Source organism: Mesocricetus auratus, unplaced genomic scaffold, assembly GCF_017639785.1.
Source record: "Mesocricetus auratus isolate SY011 unplaced genomic scaffold, BCM_Maur_2.0 Super-Scaffold_100018, whole genome shotgun sequence".
NCBI classification, from domain to species: Eukaryota; Metazoa; Chordata; class Mammalia; order Rodentia; family Cricetidae; genus Mesocricetus; species Mesocricetus auratus.
In genome coordinates this window covers 48167873-48195417 of record NW_024429199.1, presented here as the reverse complement: position 1 = coordinate 48195417, position 27545 = coordinate 48167873, and the positions used below count along the sequence as shown (strand labels likewise).

The 27545-nt window shown below is 45.5% G+C and overlaps 1 protein-coding gene across 2 annotated transcripts; it reads left to right on the top strand.

Annotated features, from left to right (window-relative positions):
- The first annotated feature begins 2265 nt into the window (after positions 1 to 2265).
- On the top strand, positions 2266 to 27545 carry Cep43 (centrosomal protein 43). 2 transcript variants are annotated; one of them, XM_040758310.1, is made up of 13 exons: positions 2266 to 2481; positions 2693 to 2746; positions 5656 to 5710; positions 6111 to 6199; positions 6572 to 6709; positions 7480 to 7560; positions 9704 to 9763; positions 16018 to 16244; positions 17482 to 17594; positions 19645 to 19713; positions 22872 to 22911; positions 23635 to 23731; positions 25418 to 27545. In XM_040758310.1, the coding sequence occupies exons 1-13, from the start codon at positions 2350 to 2352 to the stop codon at positions 25490 to 25492; spliced, it is 1230 nt and encodes a 409-aa protein (XP_040614244.1). In that variant the 5' UTR covers positions 2266 to 2349; the 3' UTR covers positions 25493 to 27545. The 2 variants fall into 2 exon arrangements, with proteins under 2 accessions (XP_040614244.1, XP_040614245.1); XM_040758311.1 differs by lacking the exon at positions 9704 to 9763 and having other exon boundaries at positions 2267 to 2481.

Here is a 27545-nt window from a genome sequence, read left to right as displayed (position 1 = left end):
CCCCCCCCGTACAGAGTAATCAGCCCCGTTGGTCCTGACTCTGCACTCCGACTAACTCCTTCCATCTGGAGCGCCCTTTCTTCCTCACTCACCAGAAAGCCTCCCAGCACAACATGTGTTCAGCATCGCCTCCTTGGGGAAGCCACCTGGCTTCGGCAGCTCAGCCTGCGGTAACAAATTACCACAGACTCGCGTATTCAACAACAGAAACTGATCTTAGCCTTCTGGAGGAAGTTCAGTTTCCGGTGAGAGCCCTGTTGTGTTGGGAGAGCTTGGGAAACTGGCCCCACTGATTATGACCTCACCCAGCCTTCGCTGGCCTGAGCAGGCCCCATCTCAAATGTAATCACACTGGGGTTTGCAGTCTCAGAGTCTTAAGCACCTCCAGTCTCCTTACTGGTCCTCCGGCTGCACTTTCTCCTGTCCTTCCTCCAAGGGCTCACCCCAAGGCTTCAGACTGCTGTGAAGGTTGTTACCTGAGTTCAGGGACTGATGGCTGCCTGGCTGTGGGAAATCGGTTCTGACCAAGCCACTTAATTTAGGGTCTAGAACTCAGTAGGCACTCAATTTAAAAGTACTGATTACATGCAATTCAGACCTTCCTGAACATCCAAACCTAGGTATCGGCCCAAGCCCTTTCTTCTCCAAGCTGATGTGTCATTATCTGCTCCTCCCTGCGTCTACCGACCACACCAAAGATGCTTTCACTGCACGTGGGCCAAGCTCAGCACAGACAGGTTTCTTCCTTGCCTGGGGCGCTCTCTCCTCCATCTTTCCCTAGCTTGAAGTTTGCACACTCCAAGGACTCCTCTTAGTTTGTCCATTTCTATTAACCCCATTTTTTTCATGTACCCTAATTGTAATCAGAATGCCAGCATTGAAGTGCTCTTTGTGGAAGAACCCAGATCAGTTCAGGACCCCAAGACCAAGACTCAGAACAAATGGGACAGGGATGGGAGGTGACGGGAAAGGGGGAAGGGAGCAGGGTATTTGTCCCAGAGGGACGAGACTGCCTCTGGATGGAGAGGGGACAGCCGTGGCCCGTTTGGAAAACGGTAAAAATAAAAGGAGAAACCCAGTGTTAGGATGTGTTTCATTTTAATTGGGGATGTTAATTGGGTGAGCCGAAGGGGGCCTTTGATCGCTCGCCTTCTGATGGCTGGACCTTGGCAGTCAGCCTCAGGAGGAGGAAGTGGCTGCCAGATAAGGGAATAGACCTTGGTGGCTAGCTTTAGGAGTCTAAACTAATGGCTTTTGAGAAACAAGAGCCAAGGTTGCCAGAGCCACGCTCGCCGTGCTCGAGCTGGACAGGGTCCCTTCATTTTGCCCCCTCTTACCCATGTCCTTCGTGTTAGGTGTGACCCTAATAACCCCTAACGTTCTTATCCTTAAGGCCAGGTTCAAACACTAACCTTTCAGCTGCCACAAACGGAAAAGCTGCGTAGAAGGCGCTTAACTTTATACTTATGTGAGGCTGCATTCACAGGGCACAGGCCACCTGCGTGGTTGGGAATGAATCCGAATTATTGCCGACCGGTACGGGAATCTCCGTGAGGTTCCGAGCCGACACCGCTCCAGCTTCCCGCGAGCAGCGCAGCACGGAGTTTTCCCCCTCCCGATCGCTCTTTCCGAGGAACTCACGAGAGCAAAAGGGACCACAGGGACAGCACACCCTGCCGCCCGGCAGGACGGACTCTAGGGCGTGTACACGCGCACGGAAGCAAAAACACAACAGGCACACGCGGCTCACGCACTCTCAGAGGCGACTACCAACTGCGAAGGGGCAGCGCCCCAGCCAGGCCCCGCCCCGCAGTTTACCCTGCCCACCAGGAGTCTCCGCCCCGCCCCGAGGCTCGCCTCGCTCCTCCCACCCAGAGCCCTTACCCCTCTTCCCACCACCACCCTTTAAATTAGTAGGTTCTTTCCTCTCGCCGTAACGGGGAGGCCAGGTGCAATTTAAAGACGCTCCTAATCAGTTAAGATGCCGCAGAGGCGGCTGCCAAACTCCCGCTCCGCCCCGCTCCGCCCCGCTCCGCCCCGCTCCGCCCCGCTCCGCCCCGCTCCGCCCCGCTCCGCCCCGCTCCGCCCCGCTCCGCCCCGCTCCCGCGGGTGGCCCCGTCTTTTTTTCCCTCCAGGCCCCGCCCCTCGTCGCGTCATGAAACCCGGAGGCCCCGCCCCCTGCATCACGATGCCCGGCGGCCCGCCCCCTGTGACTTGCCCCCCCACTGCCCCTCCCAATCCGGGAGGCGTGAGGGGGCGGGGTTGCGACTGCGCACTCGCGCGCCCTGCGGCTTCCGCGGCCGCCGTTGGCCGTTGGCGCGGCTTGGGTGGTTGTCTTGGAGAATCAAGATGGCGGCGGCGGCGGCGGCGGCGGCGACGGCGACGGCGACGGCGGCCGCGGTGGTGGCCGAGGAGGACACGGAGCTGCGGGACCTGCTGGTGCAGACGCTGGAGAACAGCGGCGTCCTGAACCGCATCAAGGTGCGGTGGGGCGCGGGGCTCCGGCGGGAGCGGGGCGCGGGTCTGCGGCGGGCGCGGGGCCTGGGCCCGAGGCCGGGGGCCGGGGACCGGGGACCGGGGGCCGGGGTGTGGGGCGCCGAGCGGCCCGGGAGCTCCCCGCGCCGCCCCTCGCTGCGGGCGCCCACGGCGGACCTGGAGTCATATCTCTCGCGCGCGTGTGTTTCTCTTGAAGGCTGAACTCAGAGCGGCCGTGTTCCTGGCGCTGGAAGAACAAGAGAAGGTGGAGGTGAGCGATTCCCCCTCGGCGGGACCGTCCTTCTAAACGCCCAGTAGATAGATAGATAGATAGATAGATAGATAGATAGATAGATAGATAGATAGATAGACAGACAGATAGACCGTCCTTCTAAACGCCCAGTAGGTAGGTAGGTAGATAGATAGATAGATAGATAGATAGATAGATAGATAGATAGACCGTCCTTCTAAACGCCCAGTAGGTAGGTAGGTAGGTAGATAGATAGATAGATAGATAGATAGATAGATAGATAGACCGTCCTTCTAAACGCCCAGTAGGTAGATAGATAGATAGATAGATAGAGATAGGTAGATAGACCGTCCTTCTAAACGCCCAGTAGATAGATAGATAGATAGATAGACAGACAGACAGATAGACAGACAGACAGGTAGATAGACCGTCCTTCTAAACGCCCAGTAGATAGATAGACAGACAGACAGACAGATAGACAGACAGGTAGATAGACCGTCCTTCTAAACGCCCAGTAGATAGATAGACAGACAGACAGACAGACAGACAGGTAGGTAGGTAGATAGACCGTCCTTCTAAACGCCCAGTAGATAGATAGACAGACAGACAGACAGATAGACAGACAGGTAGATAGACCATCCTTCTAAACGCCCAGTAGATAGATAGATAGACAGATAGACAGACAGACAGACAGGTAGGTAGATAGACCGTCCTTCTAAACGCCCAGTAGATAGATAGATAGATACATACATACATACATACATACATACATACATACATACATAGATAATAGATAGATACAGAGATAGATAATATAGGTAGGTAGATAGATTTTATATATATATATGTTTAAAAAAAGCCGTTTCCAGATAGTTTAGTGACTAGCTGGAGGTGACTCGGAGCGGTTTAAGTAGTCCTCTTTTCCTCGTTTTATCCTACTCTCTTGACCACCAAGTTTTGAAAGACTATGTGTATCTCCTGTTGTGTTTGGCCAGGCGCCCCTTCCTTACCCCATCTCAAATGTAAAGAGGACCCCCTTGCTGTAGTCGAGGAGGCTCCAGCAGCTGAGTGCGCTTTATTTAGTTCCCGGTGGACTCGAGCATTGCAGCATCTGATGTCACTTCCCCGTGGGGGGGGGGATCTTTTGAATTTGGGAGCCCTTTGCCCACTCCTCAGTTTCTTCAGCACAGTCTCCACCCCCCTACCCCACCCCCACACGCCACAGTTCAGTGTTGGTGGCCCATCCCTTGGTGCTTACGCTGCGGCAGCCTCCCCACGGTACCCTTGGCACCACTAGGAACTTCATCCCTCCTTCAGCTTCCCCCCTTGGTAACCATGGTAACCTTGGCACTGCTTGGAACTTCATCCCCATATCGTTAGGACATCCCTCCCTCCCCTCCTGAGCGGCAGACCTGTATGTTAGACCCAGACCTGTATGTTAGACCCGGCCCCGCCTCGGCCCACTGTCTCCTGGCAGCAGCGCGTGAGGGAGGGGCTCTGCCTGGCGTACCTGGGCTTGCTGGCTTATGGCGTTTCCAGAGTGGCTTCCAACTCTTCACCCATTGGTCCGCGCTCTCATCATTTCTCTTGTCTTCATTGTCCTGGGCTGCCCATTTGTAGTACGGACCTGATTTTTGTCCTTCCGTGTACTTCTGTGATATTTGTCCCTCTTTGATTTTTACCAAGATGCAATTGTTCCTGTAAAGTCACACTTTGAAATGTCAGGTTTGATAGACGTGAGCAGTTTACAGGAAAGCAGCCAGGAAAGAGGCGGCAGCTGCGATCCTTCAGTTCTCCTTGGTCTCTTGGAAGCTGCTTCCTCAGCACCATGCGCTCAAAGCCCACGCTGATGGGCGTGTAGAACGACGTAGCGTCCTCTTTTTAGGCCTGGGCTCTTCATTCAGCACTGTGCAGCAGTGTGTGTTTTACTCTATCTAGCCCTAATTTGAGGGACGCTAGCTGGCCTCTTGGCCGCTGAGTGGGCATCGATCGTTTGCGTAGCCATCTGTGCTCTGCTGCCACCTTCCAGCTGCCCCGTTTCCCACTCTCAGAAAAGGCTGCTCTGATGTTCGCGTCCAGATCTTTGCTGGGATCTGGGATTTATCTGGAGAAAATACCTGAGAGTAGAATTCCTAGCTCACATGCTGAGAGAATGGTAAGCTAAAAACAAACAAACATCCTCCAAACCGTTTTCCAAAGCATCCATGCCTTCCTGTATTTCCATCACCAAATTGTGGGTTTGCCTAAGGACGCCCACGTGAGTTACCTACATTGACCTCGCTCTCAGCAGTCACCACAGGCTCCATTTGCAAGAAGTGGTTTTTACTACGCTTCTGCAGATCTGTAATCCAAAAACACAAGTTGGCCTTTGACCACACAAAGTCATGTTGTACACTACTGATTAATTTGGAATTACAATGTATATGTTGCAAGTGGTAGATACCTAAGATGGTAGATTGTGTATTGCATTCAAATTGCATGCACTTGAAATACAGAGTTAACGTAATATCACACAAATATTCGTAATGATTCCAGAAGCACACAGGTGGTACAGGCAGGTGTGGAGTGCTTACCTGTCATGTGCAAGGCCTTGAGCTCAGAGTAAATATCTTCATGTACAGTTTAGTTTCATTAACTTTAGACGTTACTAAGTAGCTAGCACAAAGTGAGTCCTATTCTAAGTAAACAGTTATAAAATGGATTTCATAAAACCATGATGTCTATGAATGGCAGTGTCAAAGTAAGTAAATGTGGCCGCTGACACTCAGCTTGGTCTGCTCTCTGCTCTGGAGGGTGTACTTTACACTTTCTATTTGCTTACTTACTAATAATAAACTTTGGCAATGGGACAAAGAGAACATTAATGTATGCTTTTTAGTTACTTTAGGATAAACATAGTAACACTTAAATATTTCTTTCATTCTTAACAGAACAAAACTCCTTTGGTCAATGAGAGCTTGAAAAAGTTTTTAAATACAAAAGATGGTAAGATGTTAGTCTTGTGTTTATTTATTGTGTCTGCCTCTGAGTTTTAAAATCTGTCGCTATTTGGGAGAAAAACAGTCTCCCTCTGTGGCTCCTGCTGGCCTCTAACCATCAGTGACCCTCTTGCAGGAGGCTGACTTTACACAGGAGTAGACCACCTTGTCTGGCTTAGTACAGAAAGTGAAACCCTGAAGTCCACCTATGAAATCCTACAGTTGCAGATTGTTGATCCTAAATGGGGGGAAAAATGGGAAGATTGGGATTGTTGTACTTAATTGAATTAATCAGAGAAGAAATGTGTGATTTTAAACAACTTAGAGACTTCATTCTTCCCACAGAATGAAGTTTCAGGTCACAAGGGAAATTGAGCATTCACACATCTTTTTCTTGGTCTTCACAGGTCGGTTGGTGGCTAGTCTGGTGGCAGAGTTCCTTCAGTTTTTTCACCTTGACTTCACCTTGGCTGTGTTCCACCCTGAAACGAGCACAGTAAGAAAAGTGGTTTTGCATCTATCCCTGCAGCATGAGTGAATACTAAACTGGGAGTGAAGGAAGTCGCACACTTCACAATCGCTTACACTGAGGTTATTTCTTGTGTTTCTTAGATTGTGTTTCTAAAAGCTGCCTGAGTTGCTTTGTGTAACTTGAAACTGTTAAGAAAGGAATGCTACTGTACAGTTGATCCTACTGAGGTGTTACTCTGCAGCTGTTGGGGGAAGCCTTACACATAGATGTTCTATGTAAAACAGCCAAAATCATGCGGAAACACAGTTAGTCTCTTTGACTTTAGTTCCTATAATGCTCCCTTTCCCAGCTGACTGCTTCTGCTATATTTTCTACACCTACATCTTTCTTTTCTAGTGTCAAGGTCTTGAAGGTCGAGAGAACTTAGCCCGAGATTTGGGTATCATTGAAGCAGAAGGCACCGTGGGTGGACCCTTATTGTTAGAACTGATTAGACGCTGTCAACAGAAAGAGAAAGGGCCTGCCAGTGCGGAAGTAAGTGTCCTGTGCCACCCTTTGTGTCTTAGTTTAGTAACTGGCTGCTTAGCTAAGTCATGGAGATGAATGTATGCATAAAAAGAAGCTGTTCCTTGAAATGAAATGGACTGAGGTGGTATGCAGATATTTTAGCTAGAATTAAAATATGCAGATAGACCTGTGTACCTGTCTTCGCTGTTGGCCCTCAGAATGCTGTGTTTGGGAGCCAGACCAGCCATTGACCTTGACCATGTTACTTCACCTCTCCAAGGCCTCCTTATAAGTGAGGCCTGGGAAAGTGAGGAGGGAGCACGCCATAGAAGGCATCCACGCTGGCTGTTGTTACCGTTAGGTCAGTGTGGAGGGCTGGTCTACACATTGGTCAGAATACTCCTCACCAGCCCTGGGTTGCTTTTCATGAGCAAGTAGATATTTTCGGTTGACATAAAATGAAACTGGGAAGCAAACACGAGGAGGGAAGGAAAAGTCCACCGTGGAGAATCACCGTCATTAACGTGAGTCGAGAGAGAAGGACGTGGGAACCAGGAAGTCATGATGGGAAGGTGGACTGGGCACTCACAGTTGTAGATGGGGTGGCCAGTTCAAGCTGGCTAAGGGAAATGGTTTGCAGGTCATTGGAACCTGAGTGGCGTATATGTATTCAGATTAGAGGACAGTCTAGTAAGGGTATTGGTGAAGAATGTCAACATAGTGTGATTCAATGCTAAGGTGATATTGGTGTCATTGGCATGATCACAGTTTAGTTTCAGTTTAAATGTGACTTTTAGGGTGCATTGGATCTGTCTGATGGACATCCTCCATCAAAGTCACCTGAAGGAAAAACAAGCTCCAACTCCACCCCAAGTAAGGTGAGTACGCTGGACAGAGAAGTGGGCACTGTGGCAGACACCTGGGACTCTGCTCTTCTTACCTGGATGGCACCTGTGAAATTTTCTTTTGTGACAAATCGTTTTAAAGTGTCTTAAAGGTGATTTCCCTCTTTTCATTAAGTAGGTGTTGGTTTTGTGTCATTGGTAATACTTTGAATTTTGTGTCTCAGAGGACATTGATTATTTAGAGTATTTTGTGTTGCATTAATAAGGAGTTGATACTTACAGTGTTTTTATGTTGTATTAGTAAGGAGACTTTCCTTACTTTGCATGAGCTCCAAGCTGGAAAGCACGAGGTCCCAGAGTATAAAAGGTTGCAGTTTGGAATCATGGTGGTGTTTAAATATTAATGAACTGTTTTTGACAAGATTTATAGGAAAGTGTGCTATGGTTGTATGCGTGTGTGTGCATGGTATTAAAGGTAATACCTGAGTTCATGAAGAAAAAAAATGTGGAGTTGAACACTTGAATATGTTTAATATTTAATAATAGAAGATTTAGTGAAAGAGTGATGGTCTCCCATGGCTGACTAGAGTACATCCTGATTGATCCTAGTAGTCCTGTGAAATAATGGGTTGGGTCCTGTCTTAGTCACTCAAGCCACTGTTGTGAACTACCACAGACAGTCTGGCTTATGGGAGCAGATACTGACTCCTCACAGAATGAGGCCCTGGCAGGTGTGGTGTCTGGTGTGTGCCCATTGCTGGAACCTTGTGCACATCCGTGTGTGGTGGGAGGAGAGGGCTCGGTAAGCCTGTAATCCATGCACAGTGCTCCGCTCTCCTGATGCAGTTGCTCCCCAGAGCCCCTCTTATTCTCTCATTACCCTAGGGTTGGGCTTTCAACATGCTCAGGGTAGCACTGCAGTCCATCAGAGCTCTGCATGTCCATCTGTGGCTCTCGCATGGGGACAGAAAGGTGGTGTGGAGTCCATCCCAGCACAAGGCTTTATGTGACTTCAGGGTAGGACATGAGTTTTATGACTAAAACTGGTAGTTTAAATCAGGTGACCTGTGGAGCATGTGATCATACTGCTAGTGTCTAGGCACGTACAGGGCACTGCTGTTACCTATGGCTTGTTCTTTGATAGTTTGTTCCTTTTTAAGCTTAGCCAGCAGGGTTATTCTGCTAGTATGACTCCCCTGAGATGGCCGGCCTTCTCAGATAAGGGGCATTTAAAGATGTTTTCTCTCTCTTGATGTTTGTGGAAAGCTGTAACCCTGGTGACAACAGGGCATGAGTGACTTTACATGATGAAAAAGAGCCTGTAGAAAAAGCATAGTTTCCATGAAGATGTCATGTCGCATGTTAGAAAAAACATCATTCCAGAAATATGTGTCGATGCTTGAGGCGTTGAGCTGTTTGGAAATCCATTCCCTCATAAATCATTTTTAGCAGTGGTGCTGACATCCCATGAAAAGTTCATTCTCAAGAAAGATGATAAAATCTGTTACTATGTGCCGTATTCTAGAGTCGTGATGATATTCCTGAGCGTGTTAAGTTTTCAGAAATGTTGCTGTAAATTCTACGGAAGGACAGTCCCAAAGGCTAGTGGAGAGAGAAGCCTGGGTTGGGGGCATCATGTCTGCCACCTTTCATTTCTTTTCGGTGTAGTCTCCTATGTCGTGAGCGAGGTTGGAGTAGCCTCTTCAAATACCTAAGATCTTTGCTAGCTGTGGGGGCTGTTAAAAATGCACCCTTGCTTTGTCTCTTAAAGTACAGCTCCATTAGATACCTAACTCCATCAGTGCTCACCCGCCTTGTGAGCCCACAGAGTGAGAGTGAGTGTGAGGGACACTGGGAAGTTGTAGCCAAGCCTTTACAGTCGAGTCCGCTAGACAAGCCCTCAGCAAGCTGCCTGGGACTCACTCCAGCCAGTGTGGAATGGACTAGAGCAGTGGACAGGAGCTAGCTGCGTACACGGAAAGAGCCAGAGCCCGCAGCTGACCAGGAAGCTGTTGGAAACATGCCTTCAAGAGAGTGGGCTTCTCCATGGAGAGGAGAGTGTTAGCTTACCCATTTACAGTCTGTCTAGAGCAATCTTTACTAGTTTGGTAATGAGTTAGTTTATTTTTAAAGATGTATGTTTTATGGTAAAATGTCATTTTATTCTCATGCTCAGATACCAAGGTATAAAGGACAAGGTAAGAAGAAGACAAGCGGGCAGAAGTCCGGTGACAAGGTAACATGCATGAGAGCAGAAGAGAGGAGCAGCTGTGCTGAGGCGGCCCTGCTGGCCTGGGTTCTAAGCTTTCTGTAAACATTGCTGGCATCTAAGTCACTTAGAGGGAGATGAAGGGCTGCAGCTCAGGGCCAGCCTGGGCGATTTAGTGCCATCTTGTCTAAAACTAAAGGTCAGTAAATAGGCCGGGGTAGAGCTGAGTGAGTGCTGCACACTCTGTGTGTAGAGTACACTGGGCTGGCATGGGTTAAGTCCCAGGTCAGTCCCTGTCCTCAGTAACGAGAAAAAGAAACAGGTGCAAAAGAGTGGGGGATAAAAAAAATCATTGGTCCTGTGTGGAGTCTGACGCCTAGACGTCTTCCTAAGTTAAAACTTCAAAAATAAAGGCTTTTTTTTTTAAATTCAGATTTTTCTGTTAACTGGCTTTTTAGTTATAGTGATTTCAAAGGCAAAACTCACTGTTCTTCGTGCATTGTTCAATGAAAAGATGTTCCATTGTCCAGTGCATGCTTTTGGAACATTTGCCTAGTGAAGATGACTTTGTTTGAACTCACAGTCTAACTGGAAAGGTGGGATACCTTAAGACTTATACAAGGATATTAACCTGTATTTTGTGTTATTAAGATTCATAGAATGGGTTTTTTAGAATTTTTTAAGTTAGACACATGTTTCATAGTATTGAGTTTTTATAATCTTACTGGTTCTTAGGTCTTTAGTTTAAACATTTTGAGTAAATTCGTATATAACACCAGCGCATACTAAGAGACATAGTTTCACTCTGTGACGTGACATGGCTGTGGTGGGGCCAGACTTGAGCTTCACGTGCGCTCTGACTTTGGGGACTGGAGAATCTGAGGGGCCCGTACCTCCTAAGTCTAGCTCCTTCTGTGTCATGATTGTGCTTTGTAGTGTCCTGGGTGTCCTCACACTTGGAAGCGCTTCCCTGTTGTCCTGTGACCTCACTTCTGAACTGCGACTGTAGGCAGTGGGCATCTCAGCTGCCTCTTCCACCCTGGACGCTCAGCCTCCTCTCTCCCTTCCTCTTGTCTTTGTGCTTTGCTCCCTGCGTGCAGTCAGTTTCCAGTTCCCAGAGCCTTGTTAGCAGCACAGCAACATACCTAGTTGCATGTAGTGGCTGGGGTCTGCCCACCAGAATGCCAGTGGGAGCCATCGCTGTGGCAGGTGAGTTTTCGCTGCTGCAGGAGCCTCAGCCATGGGATCAGTAGACATGGAGTATGCATGTATGCGTGTATGATTCAGAGGTCTTGAGCAAAACCAAGGAAACCCAAGGTACTGCTTTCCGTTGAGCTCTAGAACTCTGAAACAGGCTGTGGGCACCTGTTCATTCTGGGAGTACACTTGAGAATTATCTGTATGCAGTCTCAGTGTGGCCATGGGCTTCCGTAATCTTAGCACTCTCGAGACAGAAGCAGCAAGTATGAAAACAGCATATTTTTAATGCGTGTGTGTTTGTGTGCATGCATATGTAAGTGTCACTGATGTGTGTGAGGTTTTCAAGCAATAACTCCAGTAAAGGGGCTTTGGTTTTGTTATTAAGAAACAATAAATAGAATGGATAGATTCAGAATACAGAGAGGGTAGAAATTAAATGAGAAGGGGTTCTTTAATGAATTGGACTTTTTTTTGCATGTAACTATTTATGTGTGTTTGTGTAGTTGAACACATACCACAGTACACATGAAGTCAGAGAACAGCTAAGAGTGAGCTCTTCTTCCGTCGTGTGGGTCCTGGGCTTGGAGCTCGGGTGCCCGGTGTGGGGGCAGGTGCTGGCCTGCTGAGATGTCTCCCTGCCCTGCAGCCTGAGCCTTAGCGCCATCCACTCAGTTTAAGAGCAGTGTCCCCATCTTGGTACTGCCACGTTGTTTCACCAAACAATGGCTCATTGTCTAAGAAATTAACATGAGGAAACCCCACTCCCAAGACTAGTGACCTGGACTTGATGCAGGCCACGGGGAGAAGGAAACTCAGTTGGATGGAAGGGGAGGAGAGGGGATGAATATGTTCAAACTACAGTATGTGAAATTCTCAAAAGAACTAAAAAAATGTTCCTTAAAATATGAATGTAAGAACTAGAACAGCTAGGTGTAGTGGTGTGTGCCTGTCTGGGCTGTGTGGTGAGTTACAGGTCAGCCTGGATATATATATATATATAGTGAGACCCCGTATCAGAAACTCAGCCGAAAGGAGTACAGCACACTTAGCAGAAGCTCTGCTCTTTGGGTCTTTCTCATTTGATGGGAAAAGCAAACCAAGATGGTTTTGCTTACTTTCTGGCTGGGTGGGGTGGACCTTTGAGGCCTCAGGATTGCTGCAGTCACTTTCCTTTGGTTGTGGAATGAAGTATTTTGCATCATGTTGTAATGAAGTTGTCCTTCATTAGTTTCCAGGCTAATGTATGTGGGGCACTTTCATTTTCAGTTCCTAATACGACATTTCGTAAGTCATTCCTTGTCAGAGTTCTTGAATAAATTCAACTTCATGTTGATTTTGGACATTGGTCACAATCACATTGTGTGTGTCTTTCAGGCTTGGTTTGTTTGTGTGTGTGACTGTCACCTCAGGATTTTCTGTATTGAGTGTTATCTTTCTCTTTTTTTATTCCCCAACATGAATGGAAGGTACATAGTTGGAAACTGGCACTTACCCAGTCCTGTGGTTCCTTGAGCTTCTGGACTTTGGCACTGGTCCTCATATGAGTCTGTGAGCTGCTAGGGACAAGAGGGCTGAGGGAACAAGGTTGAGACAGCTATGTAGGGTCCAGCCATTCTGTCTTGTGATGGCTTCAGAAGGCCGTGTTTCTGCCGAGTGTGTGTAAGACTGGATGGCTGTAGGTGGGGAGGAACACTGGAGTTTACAGATTCTCACAATACTAAAACATAAGTAAAAGTCATGAATCAAAAGCTGCCTTTGAACTCTACCAGGGAACTCTTACAGCTCATTAACACCTTCAGCAAAGTGGCAAGCTACAAGATCAACTCAAGAAAATCAGTAGCCCTACTATATACAGATGATAAAAGGGCTGAAAAAGAAATCAGAGAAACATCACCCTTTACAATTGCCACAAACAACATAAAATACCTTGGGGTAACGCTAACCAAACAAGTGAAAGACCTGTATCGCAAGAACTTTGAATCTTTAAAGAAAGAAATTAAAGAAGCCCTCAGAAAATGGAAAGATCTCCCATGCTCTTGGATAGGTAGGATCAATGGAGTAAAAATGGCTATCCTGCCAAAGCAAAAGCTGCCTTTGGTAGAGTGGAGGAGGAGGAGGCAGAGGGTGATAGAGGCCTGGGTAGGAAAAGAAAAACTGCAGGTAAGGTTTGAAGGTGTTTGTAAAACTGAAACATTCTGTCTTCTTGTGAACAGTGCACATTAAGCTTTTATTTTGGAAACATAAATTATATTATCCTTTTCCCCCCACAGTATTGAGAGTTGAGGTCTTTGTGCCAACATGTTCTATTATCTTTGAGCCACACTGAAGGCCTTTTTCAGGTTCCTAAAGACATTGCAGCAATAATTCAATTTTTGGCTGTTAGATAAACAGTGTTTTCCATTGTGAAACCCTTCTTTGATGCTCATTTTCTTTTCTTTTCTTTTTTCTTTTCTTTCTTTTTTTTTTTTTTTTGGTTTTTCAAGACAGGGTTTCTCTGTATTGTTTTGGAGGCTGTCCTGGAACTCACTCTGTAGACCAGGCTGGCATCGGGACTCACAGAGATCCACCTGCCTCTGCCTCCAGGGGGCTGGGATTAAAGGCGTGTCCCACCAACGTTCAGTTTGATGCTCATTTTCTATTATTTTCCTAAGTGATTGAATTTTTGATTGTGTGTTTTATTGGAAAATTTTATACTGAATTTTTGAAAATGTTTGTATCATAATTTGCCATACAGTTTGTTAACCCTGAGTTCCACCGAAGGGAGTGGCTGATGCAGACTGTTCAGTAAGTCCCTTCTCTCTAATAATGACAAAGGCGAAGTGTTGTGTTGTGGACAGTTGTGACGACGAAGACTAAGTGTCGGGTTGCGAACAGCTGTGACTTTCCTCAGCTTCTGTACCAAAGTTCACACTGGGACCTTGAAATCAGGGCCTGTTCCCCAGTCTGAAGGCAGGGCAGAAGGAAAGCGTCTCTCTTGGCTGCAGTGGGTGAGGCAAGCCTGGGGGATGGTCTTTACCTTATGACGGGCAGTCTCTGCCTCCCTGCCCAACACAGGCTCTGGCATCATTTGCGTCTGTGTGGACTCACTCCTGTGTGCTTTAGGAATTGAGTTTTGAGCACTGTTCAAATCAGAAATTGAAACTGATATGAATCTCAATTAGATATATGTAAATTATACTTCCGTGTTTCATAATAGCAGGAGAGCTTGAAGAAAATGTAAGGGAATTTTTAAAGTACCTCCTTGGAAGTTTCCTACATTGTTTAAGAGATTAGCATGGGTAACGCATTCTTCGGAGCATCTCTTTATGACCATTAGTCTGTCACTGTCAATAGCCCATAGACTGTATAGCTCCATCTAAGCCCCTAAAACTTAGGTAGTGATGTCTTGCCTCTGGAAACTAACCAAGGCCTCAGGTCTAAAAGCCTGAGTGTGCATCCTAAGACATGCTGTGCTCTCTGCATGTGCAAGCACAGCACAGCCTGCGTAGTGCCTGTGTGTTGGTCTGTCCACTTGTGTGCAGCCCAGCTTCTTAAGCCTTGCTGCTGATGAGCTCTGTTCCAGCCTGCTTGTAACTTAATGTACATACTGACCTCATTTAATTCTTGATGAGGTTCATGTCAGAAAACATTCCCTAAGATCACACACTTAATGACTCAGGACAGGCACTTTTTGGTTTCCTTGCTTCAGGCATCTCAGGGGTCTTACATCATCATACTCTGTAGCATGTAGGGCCAGCCTTTGGGAATTGTTCCTGCAGCCTACATAGCATGCAGTTTCATGTAACTCAACCTAATGGTATAGCCTGAGTATTAAGAACTAACCTCAGCTGGATGTGATGTAACTCCTGTTATTCAAGTCATTGGGAAGGCACGAGCAAGGAGATGGAGCTCAAGGTCATCCTCAGCTAATCAGTCACTTCAGGGCCACCTGTGCTACATGAGTCCTTGTCTCAAAAAGGGAGGAAAGTGGGGTGCTAATCTGACATTCTTTTTGCAGTTTACCTACCTGGGGTCTTAGCAAATTACACACATTGCCTTTGTGTTCTTTTTTAGAATCCATACAGATAACACATCCTACATGTATAGATAGCATAGCCTGAAGATTGAGTGAGCATTTGAGTATTCTCTGTAATTGTTTGTCACTGCTGTCACCACTGCCATTATTTTTGTTACTAAAATAGATAAAACCAGGCAGTGATGGCACACACCTTTAATCCTAGCAGTGGGGAGGCAAAGGCAGGTGAATCTCTGAGTTTGAGGTCAGCCTGGTCTACAGAATGAGTTCCTAGAGCTACACAGAGAAACCCTGTCTCAAAAAACCAAGGAGCTGCTGTAGACTAAAACTATGCTGTGGTAATCAGGGTAAACCACTCTGATAGTTCATGCTAACCTAACTCGTGTGTCAGTGGGGCAGGAATAGAAGTGCTTCCTCGGTAGGAATCTTTAGCATTGGTTTAAGATTCATGTGCCTGCTTGTGGACATTACATGAAGTACAGGGTTAGTAAATAGCAAGCCTGAATTAAGGTAATGATTATAGCCAGATCTGCTTGTTGGAAATGTGAGCATTCAAAAGTCATAGCTTTTACCTTGAGACTTTCATTGGTGCTAGGTAGAAAGCTACTCTACCTTCTAATGAATAGTGCAATTTAGTTTGTTTTTGTGACATAGTCTTCTTAACTTTAATGCTCTCTCCTGGTCTCAAGTTGAAAATGTATTGAGTTATTTTATGCAACAATGACATACATATAGGATGAAAAAGGAAAGCTGTTTATAAATGAGAAAGTTGCTAAGTAGGGTAGACATACTAAAAATAATTTCATAGAAAAGAAGGAAAGAAACAGTGTAAACATTCTTTAACATTTTACCATTGGAAAGTTGCCCATGTCAGGAAGCCTGGGGGTGAAGTGGGAAAGCACAGGGCTACAGAGCCAGACACGGGTGCACACACACGCATACGGACACGGGTGCACGCACACACATACAGACACGGGTGCACGCACACACACACATACACACACCCCTAGGGTGACTGTTGTTTAAAATATCTTAGAAGTTTAGAGACCTCTCCCTCCTTTCTTAGAAGACCAACAGTGAGACCAGTCAGAGCGAGACCAGTGTCTCCTTGTCAGAGCCAAAGAGCAAGAGCAGCCTGCACTCCCTGACCCATGAGACAAGAATCGCATCCTTCCTGAGCAGCAACACGTTACATGCAAAAGACAAAGGTGCTCTGTGTGCGGAGGAAGATGATGCAGAAGGAGATTCTTTCTTTGATGATCCCATTCCTAAGCCAGAAAAAACTTACGGTTGGTAAGTAACGATCATCTGACTTATGATTTAAAAACAAAGTCTAAAATGCTTTCTTTTTATATTTTAAAACTAATGATCTGCGTGGCTGGAGAGATGGCTCAGAGGTTAAGAGCACTGACTGAAGCTGGGCGTTGGTGGCGCACGCCTTTAATCCCAGCACTCGGGAGGCAGAGGCAGGTGGATCACTGTGAGTTCGAGACCAGCCTGGTCTACCGAGCGAGTTCCAGGACAGCCTCCAAAGCCACAGGGAAACCCTGTCTCGAAAAAAAAAAAAAAAAAAAAAAAAAAAAAGAGCACTAGCACTGACTGTTCTTCCAGAGGTCCTGAGTTCAATTCCTGACAACCACATGGTAGCTCACAACCACCTTGAATGAGATCTGGTGCCCTCTGCTGGCATGCAGGCAGAAGAGTGTATACACAATAAATAAATAAAATATTTTTTAAAAAAACTAATGATCTGCTAATAACCATATATTTATTGAACCCATAAGTGTAGTTTTGTGTCAGTAAAACCTAGTATGTCATAAAATAATGCCAGAATTATTGAAGGCAGCAGGTATGAGCCATTTTCCCCAGATGAGTCTTTATCAGTTGCTCACCATGTGACAGGAACTGCTTCAGGGTTTTGGTTTGTGCATGTGTGGGTGCTTGCTAATACAAGGAAACACCTGGGGGTTAGAATAAGGTAACAGTATTGCTGGAGTGCTGCCCTGTGGCAGATTCCAGGGAGGGGTTGTCAGCGCAATGGAGGGGGTGGCCAGGGTAGACCCTGATGGCAGTACCTGGGAAGTTATGGTGGAGCTGACTGGAATGCATGGTGTGACAAACAGTCCCTCAGGGTTAAGAGGGGCTCTGCAGCTTCCTTCAGAGTGTGTGCATTTGAGAGGCAATACTTGTTTGTCGATTCTTTACTGCCTTTTGTGTTTCCGGAGACAGAGGGCCTTCTGGAGAACATCCTAGATAGTACAGGTGTTGAAGGTCCACTTGGCTGAGAGATAGCAAACAGTTGTGAATTTAGGGGAGCTGATTCTTCACTGACAAACTTACTTATGCATCTGTGACCCCAAGTCTGCAGTCTGCATTGCCCTGTAGGTGTGCTATATGATTTTCAACCTGTAAAATCTTTTTCATGTCCAACCATTATATACATATTTAAGTTGCTTTTTTATGTTTACAGAGTAAAAGACTAGTGACAAGGTCTGAAATTATCATTTAACTGTCAATTGCTTCCTGTTAGGAGAAGTGAACCTAGGAAGCAAGTGGGAAGTCTGGCCTCACTCTCTGACATACCCCCCTTAAGGAGTGGTCTCAGCTCCCTGGCAGGAGCCCCTTCATTGACAGATACTGAGAGTAAGTACTGAATACTCCAGGTTTATACTCTTAACAAATAAAGCTTGCCTGAAGATCAGAGGGCGGAGCTAGCCACTGGATAACCATAGAGGTCTGGAGGTCTGTACTGACAGGCAGGAAGTGATAGGGCAGGAGGAGATAGGAGCTCAGTCTCTTTTCAGGTAAAGGTGGTTGTGACTTGCTCCTTGTCTCTCTGCTCTCTCAGCGTTTCCTCTGTATCTGACTCCAGGCTTTTATTATTAAGACCTGTTAGAATCTTTGTGCTGCGTGTTGCTGCCCAACATGGTCTTCAGGCAAGCTTCTTTGTTAGAATATAAGCAATGTATCACTCCACCAGGTTTGTTGTTTGGTTTTGTTTTTTCCGGATAAGTGTGGCGTTCCTTGCTGTGGTAAAATACCATGCTCTTTTGCAGTTCTTCATGGAAGAAAGTCAGGGCAGGAACTGAAACAGGCCGTGGAGCAGCGCTTACTGACTTACTCCCCAAGGCTTCCTCCGTTTGCTTTTTGATAAGCCTAGCCCCACATGCCCAGCTGTGGCCGTGCTACAACGATCACTAACAAGAACATGCCCCGCCGGACAATGGTGGCGCATGCCTTTAATCCCAGCTCTCGGGAGGCAGAGTCAGGCGGATCTCTGTGAGTTCGAGACCAGCCTGGTCTACAAGAGCTAGTTCCAGGACAGCCTCCAAAGCCACAGAGAAACCCTGTCTCAAAAAAAAAAAGGAAAAAAAAAAAAAAAGAACATGCCCCACCCCACAGGCTTCCCTGCCAGCCAGTCTGACAGAGGCAACCCGAGTAGACTGTTTAGTCTTCCCAGCGGACTAGCTTGTGTCAGGTTGACAAAAAAAATTTAGCCAGTCACATGTGATACTGATTAATTACTATAGGTTGTTTTTTTAAGAAAATCCTCATTTGAATAAGATGAACAATATTTTGCCTTTTTTTTTTTTTTTTTTTTTTTTTTTTTTGGTTTTTTGGTTTTTTGGTTTTTTGAGACAGGGTTTCTCTGTGGCTTTGGAGGCTGTCCTGGAACTAGCTCTTGTAGACCAGGCTGGCCTCGAACTCACAGAGATCCACCTGCCTCTGCCTCCCAAGTGCTGGGATTAAAGGCGTGTGCCACCACCGCCCGGCCTATTTTGCCATTCTTACTGCAGTCAGAATTCTCCACCATTTGTCTTCTCCTTTGCTGTGCTATCAAGACAGTTTTAGGAAGCTGACTTTTTAACTGCTTTAGACTATCAGCAGGAAGACATACACAGTTTTTAAATTTTAGACAGAAGTGATACATAATACTTCAAATTTAGTCTTGGTTTTTTCTCTGACTGCAGTATGCATGCTCCTCTGTGTTTTATCAACATGTTGATCAACCACATGATCACTAGGGAAGGTAAATAACCCTCAACAGCATACTGCTGGGCTGGGCTAGTTAGTAGGTTAGGCATCTCCAGTAGAGTTTTTATAGGAGTATTATTAACCTAAGATGAGTGTTAGGTGCTGTCCCATTCTGAGACAGAGAACCTTTGTAACTTGTAAGTCATGCCTCATAAACCCTTAGAATAACTTAACTTTTGAAAGAAGCTCTGTGATAGAGAGATCATCATAGCCATTCTGCATCAGGGGCTTGCGTCTGAGTTTTTTATGTGAACAGGGGAGAGGTTGAGGGCAGGGTGGGAGGATAGCCAGCTCCCTGCTCTGTGCCATCCCATAGCCCACCCCCACCTCTGGGATACGTTGTCAAGGCTTTAAAAAGCATACGTGGACGTCACCCTAACATAGACAGCATGCAACCAGGTGTACAGAGCACCTGCAGAACTTCCTCAGCTAAATCCACTTGGAGTTCAGAGTACTGGGTTTTGTGTGTGATTTTACTTTGGTGGTTGGAGTTCTAATAAAGAATAGCATAATCTGGTTTCTCTCCGTAATACAAAATTGTAGCCTCTACTGATTAGTTTTACTCTAGGTTTTTATACTCTTAGGGTATAAATGCTTGATGTGGCTTAGAGAATGTTGCCCTGAATTCTTTTCACACAGTGCTTTTTCCTGTCTGCAGATAAAAGAGGAAGCAGGGTCCTGAAGGATCTGAAATTGGTCAATGAGAAGATTGGATCACTTGGGCTAGGTAACTAGATTTCAGTTTCAGTGTGGTTGTTGAAAACATTTTCCAGGCCCACATGGAGAGCCTTCCTGCTGTCATTCAGCAGGTGTTGGGAGTTAGTATGCATCCAGAGTTAGCCCTGTGCTGGGGGATGACTGTAACAAGTGTCCAGACTGTAGCAGGGGAATACCCTGGACTGGGCCTTTGAGGAGAGTCTCCAGGAGAGGCTGTGGCCAGACCTGGTGATGAAGACAGAGCTGTGTAACAAAGGAGGTTTCAGTGAGCGTGGGTGAAGTTGGTGACAGCGACAGAGCTGTTCTCGGTGCCCCAAGTGCACCGTCCATCTGCTGCAGGGCTCAGACCTGTGGAAGTTCAGCTGTGGGCCGTCGTATGATTGGAGCAGATGTTAGTAAACAGATTTCTGTGGGAGTAAGAGTCAGTGTCTACAAAACTGAGTTTGGGGCACACTGCAGACAGGTGTAACAGGAGGCCTCGGGAGCCGTCCGTCCTCTCTCATGACCTGAAGGGAGTGCTGCAGCTGGGTCCCCTGAGCATCTCCTGTCCTCTGTGGATGCCATGTGATGCAGGTTGCTCTGTCTGCGAGCACTGCTTCTCGGGCAGACCAGGGGGACGTTCCATATTTTCTGTGCACTTTGCGAACATGGGCACGCCATGGGACAGTGCAGAGACTGTCCTCCTGTTTCTAACCAAACACCCTGGGTGTAGTGCCCAGCACCCAGGGGAGAAGTGGATAGGTTTACATGAAGATACCACCTATAGCCCTGACTTGGGGAAAACTGTGCTTCTCTGTTAAGTGGGTCCAATACCATTACCTCCCTTTGAAGACTAAACATGTCTACATACATATAAGTACAGGCCTGGCCCAGGCGTCTCAAACACTAGTTTCCTTTCTGTTACTTTCTTCCCCAGTTGTAGCTATTTGCAGAAGAGTAGATGGTCCCTGAGCTGCTGGTGCTCACTCCACATAGTGCCCTGGAATCCTGGTAACTGCGGTGCCTCCTGGTTGCTGTCTGGCCAGCTAGGTGGGCCCACCCTCCTTCCTTCCCTCACCTAATGGGGGGCCCTTTGCAGCTGCACCTCAGGAGTTTTGGCCCCTTCCTTGAACATGACACCTCAGGTGCTGCTCTTCACCCTTCACTCTGACGTGGTCGTGAGGTCTCACGTGGTGGTGGTTCACCTGGTGTCAGGCTTGTGGGCTTCCCTTGTCACTGCTCTTGTTCTCCGATGGAAGTGTGGGTGCCCGACTGCTGTTAAGGTGGAACTGATGGCAGGCTGTGGGAGAGGAGGAGAGGCAGGCCGCTGCTCCATCTCGACCTCTGCTGGCCTCTGGACACACCTCGGAGTTGAGCTTTGGGTAGTTGTTCAGGGCAAACAGCACTTCCCAGACTGAACAGAAATGAATGGTCTGGTGTAGTGAGTGTACAGCGTATTTTGAGCTTCTTGTTGCTGTAAATATGCACGACAAGATTGTAGATACTCTGAGTTCATGCAGGACGATGCCAGCGCTGTGCCCTCTCATCCTATGAAGACACTGCTTTTGTTCGTATCCTGGGAAGCAGGCTGTGTTCTGTTTTACAGATGAAGAACATAAGTGCTGGAGTCTGGATGTATTTATTACTCAGGACCTTCAGCCACATTATTTAAATACATTCCAGTGTGAAATAAAATTGGATTTCATAGAACCAGTTTACAAATAAACCTTTAGAACCCATTCTATTTTGGCTGAAATGGAAGAATTAAAAGTAGGCAAATGAGCTGGTGTGGCATACACCTTTGATCTTACCATTAGGGAAACAGAGACAGGTAGTTCTCTGAGTTTGAGGCCAGCCAGCCTACATAGTGAGACTGTTATACAGACGACCCTTTCTAGAGATTAAACACCCAGCATGGCGACTGTAGTTAGGATAGTATATTAAATACTTGAAATTTTCTAAGACAGTAGATCTTAAGTATTCATACCACAAAAGTTAATTAAAAATGCCTGCCTTGAAGCATTAACAAGCTTGACTGTGCAAATTATTTTACACTGTACATGTTAAGAAGTGCTGCACATTACATAAATATATGTGGTTTGTAGTAAAGGTTGAAAGAGACAAAAGTTTACAATGAAGTGTTTCTAGACAGGCAAGAGTAGGAAACCCTAACAAACTCACTAGAGTGGCGAGTTCAGGCTGTGCAGTCGCCAGCCCATGTTTTGTGGTGTGTGTTGTCACTGTGGCTGCTTTGCAGGTCGCTGTCATTGAGTGGCGTGGGTCGTGAAGGTGCCCCCCTGGGAGCCCGGTTGAGGAGACTTGAGGCTTCTCCATTGTACCAGGTCGTCCTCCTGCGGCCACGTGGCATTTGAGCCTCTTGTGAACTCAGAGCTTGTGGTTGGGGCCCGATTATGCGTGGACACGCCCATGGAAGGGCGTCAGGGACCCCTCCCTTCTGCATGATGGGCCACGTGCTCTAGTGCTGCTTCACAGCTGGTGGTGGTTGTCACGTTTTGAACAGACTTGCTCGCTGAAAGTCATGGCAGTTGGAAATGAGGTGACTAGAGAGTTGATGGTGCCTTGTGATGTGTGTCACTTGTTCAGTGTCTGGTCATGAGGGTAGAGCCCAGGTCCCTGGATGTGCTAAGCAAGTGTTCAGCCATTGAGCTCCAGCCCGGCTGGCTGTGCTTCATTAGGTCACAGGGACCAGCCACTGTGAGCTGCCTTCCTGAACCTAGAACACAAACAAGGTATTTACTTTTTAGCATGTAGTAGAATCTCTTGAACAGTTTGGTTTTTTTTCCCCTCATTTTATGCAGTAAAAATACTACTGATTTTTTCCTGATGTCTTGGTGGTGAGTATATATATATGTGTTGCTCTTGCAGAGGAACCAGGTTCATTTCACAGTGCCCACGTGGTGGTTCACCACCATCTGTAACCCTGCTTCCAGAGACCCCCAAGACTCTTCCTTGGGCACCAGGCACACACATGGTACACATACATATTGTACATGCAGGCAACATTCATGCATATAAAAATAAACAAATCTCAAAAAATTAAATACTATTTTGGTACTAATGTTTTCTTGAAGTAATATTCAGTAATGTGTTTGGCAGGAAACACACTTATTTAAAACAATTATTTTTTTCTGTGCTTAATAACATTTCTTTTCTTAAACTGATTACCAGGAACTGGAGAAGAAGAAGACTATGTTGATGATTTTAATAGGTAAGAAAAACATTAAGGTGACTATGTAAATCTTTTAAATATTTTCTGAATACAGATGTGGCAAAATTACATTAGAATTTACTTTGTCCTTGATTCTCTTGTTCATGTTGACTGAAAGGACAGACAGGTAGTTCAACCAAAATTATATTTTGGAGTGACAGTTTCTTACATTAGAATACAGATGGATATGTATGTTGTGTTGGGAGAGTTGGAAATAATAAGATAAAATGACATCAGCGGTTGACCTGTCATTTGAAACCAAAGTCAGTAGCTTATTCTGATTTTTCTTATGTCCTTTGTCTTTGTGGTGGGCATTGTCTGTGTTTGTGTTAAACAAACTGCCTTCTTCAACGTGACGTTACTTAGATTTTGTTGGAGGTAAGTTAAATGAATTGCCTACTAATATGAAAGTAATATTTGTTATAGATGTGATCAGAAATTTTAAACTATGTGCCTTAGAATTTTGGCAGTTTGTTGATTAGAAATGTCTGTCTATTTATTACAATAATTTATTGTACTGTATTTTAGAGCTAAGAATAGCATGTGAGTAACTGATGAGAAATACCGGTTTTCTGTGTGATAGCCACTGTTGCCTTGTAAGATGATGTCTATGAAATTGGTGTTTAGTGTTGTATGTTACTTGTAGGGTTAAAATCTCTGGAAGCTGGAGCAGTGGCAGTTACACTTTAGAGCTCCTTTTCATTTTTTCCCTCTCCACATTAGTGCTAGCCATCGCTCAGAAAAAAGTGAGTTGAGTATTGGTGAAGAAATTGAAGAAGACCTTTCCGTGGGAGTAGATGACGTCAACACCAGTGACAAAGTAAGGTGCTGGCAGAGCCTGGGAGCCTCTGTCCTTTACTGACGTGTTGGATTGCTGTGAGGCTTAGCAAATCCATGTGACTAAAATAAATGGTAGAAAATTAGAGAAAGTCCGTGACCGTTCCCTATTCTAAGTCTGGAGAAAACCCTGAAAGATGTGGGGTTCACAGCCATTGTTATTTGGTTAAAAGTGAGGCTTCCGTCTGTGGGGCATCTGGTCATTTGGGCTAGCCAAGACAAGCTTGAGGCAGAGCTGCAGGGGGAGGGGCAGGATAGCAACAGGCTTCCACATTGGAGCTTTTCATGACGTTGAGAAGAGGTGAGCTGTGACGTCTCTGTTGAGTTCTTGGTAATATCGCAGATTTCAGAACAGATGAAGGGTTAGCAGTGGGCACCTGTGTAGCAAGCATGAGGCCTTGGGCTCGATCCCCAGCTGTAGGTAGCACTAACTGGAAGGGAAAGGTAGAGAGGAAAATGAGGATTCTGAACAACTACTGTTTTTCAAATTTTCACAGTATTCACCCTTTTCAGCACTTTGATTTAACACAGTACAGAAGATCCTAGCCAAAGCAATCAGGCAAGAGAAAGAATAAGTATCCAAATAGGAAGGAAGAAATCAAATTGACATCGTTTCAGCTGGCCTACTCAAAATACATATAAAATATTAAAGAATCCACCTTAAAGCTATTAGACCTGATGAACAGGCTGTGTATAGGTACGAAGTCATACAGAATCAGCAGCATAGCTCTACATTAACAGCACAGTGTGATACAGAAACAAAAACACAGCCCTGTTTGCTGTGGTCTTCCCTGGCTTTAAACCGAAACTAAAATCCCCTCAGCTAACTGTAGCTTGTGAATGGTCCCTTTTTATCCATAGGTTTTCTTCATTCTTGTCTCTAGTCTAAAGTTAGCATTAATACAGGATTCAGTTGTTTTGCAAATAAACTGCAATACTTTAATGAGTTCATTATTTAATAGTGGTGAGAATCAAAAATACAGATAAAAAGTGTCAGTCCTATCTATTTGTCAGTATGTGGGTTTTTCTGAGTTTCGTTTTAAATATGTAATGACTCAAGCCAGGTGATGGTGGCGCACGCCTTTAATCCCAGCACTCAAGAGGAAGAGGCAGGTGGATCTCTGTGAGTTCGAGAGTAGCCTGGTCTACAGAGCGAGTTCCAGGACAGCTAGGGCTACACAGAGAAACCCTGTCTCAACAAAACAAAACAAACAAGAATCAAATAAAAGGAACAAGACCAACTGGGGGGAAAGCAGCAGCAAAATAAATAAATAAATAAATAAAAATATATATATATAAAATGACTTTAAGGTTCCCCATAATCATAATTGTGTTTGTACAGATAGTTGTATACTAAGACTAATGTTTGACCAAGAAGGAGGGAATGAGGGTGGCTTATTTAAAATGATTTTATTTCTGATATTTCCTTTTATCCAAAGAAAACAAAATGAGAAAAAGTAAAGGACCAAGTGAACAGATCTAAGAGAGTGAGTGTCACAGCATCTGGAGAACCTTGTTTTCACTCAGTGCCCTGCCCCCCGGTTTTCCTGTTAGTCCAGGGTTGGCTCGTTCTCAGCAGGTTCAGAAGATAGTCAGTTGTAACAATGCTTTTACACATTAACTCACACTGTGTTGTAGACTGATTCTTCTCTTTGTTTTGACAACAAAGCTCGATGACCTCACGCAAGACCTGACTGTTTCCCAGCTCAGTGATGTGGCCGATTATCTGGAAGACGTTGCATAGACAGGAAAAGGAAGTATTCTGACCAACAGAAGAGAACGGACTTGTCGGCTCCGTGGTCTCCAGTCAGTCACTCTTGCTGGAATGTACGCTCCTGCTGGTGCCTTGCATTTCAAAGACTGCAGATATTTTTAAAAGTTAACTTTTCAGTTTAGTAAACAAAATACTTCCTATATGAGCCCATGTCTAGGAGGTTAATATTCTTAATTTGGTTTAGCTGTATATCGCCAAGGAGATTGTCTATATTCGGGTCCATTATGCAAGGAAATGCCAGTGTTAAAAAGCAGAAAGAGAGCCGGGCGTTGGTGGCGCACGCCTTTAATCCCAGCACTCCGGAGGCAGAGGCAGGCGGATCTCTGTGAGTTCGAGGCCAGCCTGGTCTACAAAGTGAGTTCCAGGACAGCCTCCAAAGCTACAGAGAAACCCTGTCTCGAAAAGCCAAAAAAAAAAAAAAAAAAAAAAAAAGCAGAAAGAGAGAGGGGTCAGTACAGCTGGAGTTTGTGTCCCTGCGTCTCTGGCTGCTGCAGAGACGTCTGAGACCTCACATTTGCCATAGAAAGCTAACCCACTAAATGTGCATGAGGTGAGTTAGCCCGAAGTTGGTGAACTGACCTGATAAGTCTGTGATGCTGAAGTGTATCAGTACAAGCTAAATTGGATGTGTGAACGTTATTTTGTATTTTCCTTCCATTTGGAAGGTTTGTTAGACCATTAAGGTTATATTATACGTTTTAAAGTAGAAGTGGTTAGGACTCTTAATTCATAGACTTGTCAATCATAGTTAAGGTTTAAGGTCGCATTTGTCCTGCTGTCTGTGAGCAGCTGTAGACACAGATTACTTCATTATAGTCTTAATTTATTTCTAAAGATGCCTTGAAACATTCAGTACCAAAATGCATCTGAAACTGTCAAGCAGTGCTTTTATTTCAGATCTGTAAGTTGATTATATTTAAATCCAAATTGGAATGAAATAGTAGTAATGGCCTAAGACCATCTATATTCAGTTTGACAAACTTTGTATACTGTACATAATTGCATCATAGTCCTTTAAAAATAGAGCCAATAGTAGAATTTCTGGCAGATTTAGGCCATGTTGTTGTAGTGAGGTGCAGGGATCTAGGCAATGCTAAAACACTTAAATGTGCAAGGAGAAAACTCAGTCCTATGCATGTACAGTCATATACCACAGCTAAGTGAAATTTAGGGAGTTGTGAAACTTTGATACATTTTATTTCAATTGTGACTGTTAAAGTTACCTTTATTAATAAAAAAGAGAAATTGTCCATTCATGTTGAATAAGTGAGCAGGGACTGTGTACCAATGCCACTTTCCATTCCATTACTGCTAAGTAGGGCAAGTGACATTTACCGGGCTGTTAAGTGCAGAGGAAATGAAAATGTAGTACAGAGTCCTGGCAGTAGAGTCTGGCTTTTTAAAACTGAGTGAAACTGAACGATGAGCATCAAGAGGAAGTAGGACAGAAAATGGGCCATGCGGCCTGGAAGCCCCTGTGTATTTCTGTCCTCAGTCTGCCCTGACATGGTGCTGTCTGTTTGTCATGCTCTCCTCTTAGAAACTGCTGTGAGCAGACACTGTCTGCTTGTCAGAAACTGCACTACCCTGCCGTCTCTTCCCTGCTTTGTGAAAGCGCTGGAGCTGGTGGGGTCCCTGGGGTCTGGAGCAAACAGTGACTTGATAGTTGGTGAGCTCTACAAGTGCGTGAACTGACCCGGCCCGCAGGGTGGCAGGATGTGGCTTTCTATATTTGAGGAAGACTTTCCAGCAGTCAGATGTGAAATTTGTCACTTTCTATTACCCAGGGACTGACCTTTTGCTAATTCTTGAGAAGGTGGGGAGAAAATGCCAAACTGCAGCTTTGTGGTCGCAGTACATAAAGGTATTGAATAATTCTGAAATGTGAAATCCAACAAGTAGGAAACTGTTTCCAAGTATTCCTTGCCTAGGTATTGTTAACCTGTTAAACTTTTAACAGGTTCTGCATATAATAATGTTTCTCTTATTTAAAGTGAATTAAAGTGTTGATCAGTGGTAACGA

Coding starts and splice junctions, on each gene's coding strand:
- Cep43 (XM_040758310.1), top strand. CDS start 2,350: ATGGCGGCGGCGGCGGCGGCGGCGGCGACGGCGACGGCGACGGCGGCC. Junction 6,200..6,571: donor TCCACCCTGAAACGAGCACA/GTAAGAAAAGTG, acceptor TTTCTTTTCTAG/TGTCAAGGTCTTGAAGGTCG. Junction 6,710..7,479: donor AAGGGCCTGCCAGTGCGGAA/GTAAGTGTCCTG, acceptor TGTGACTTTTAG/GGTGCATTGGATCTGTCTGA.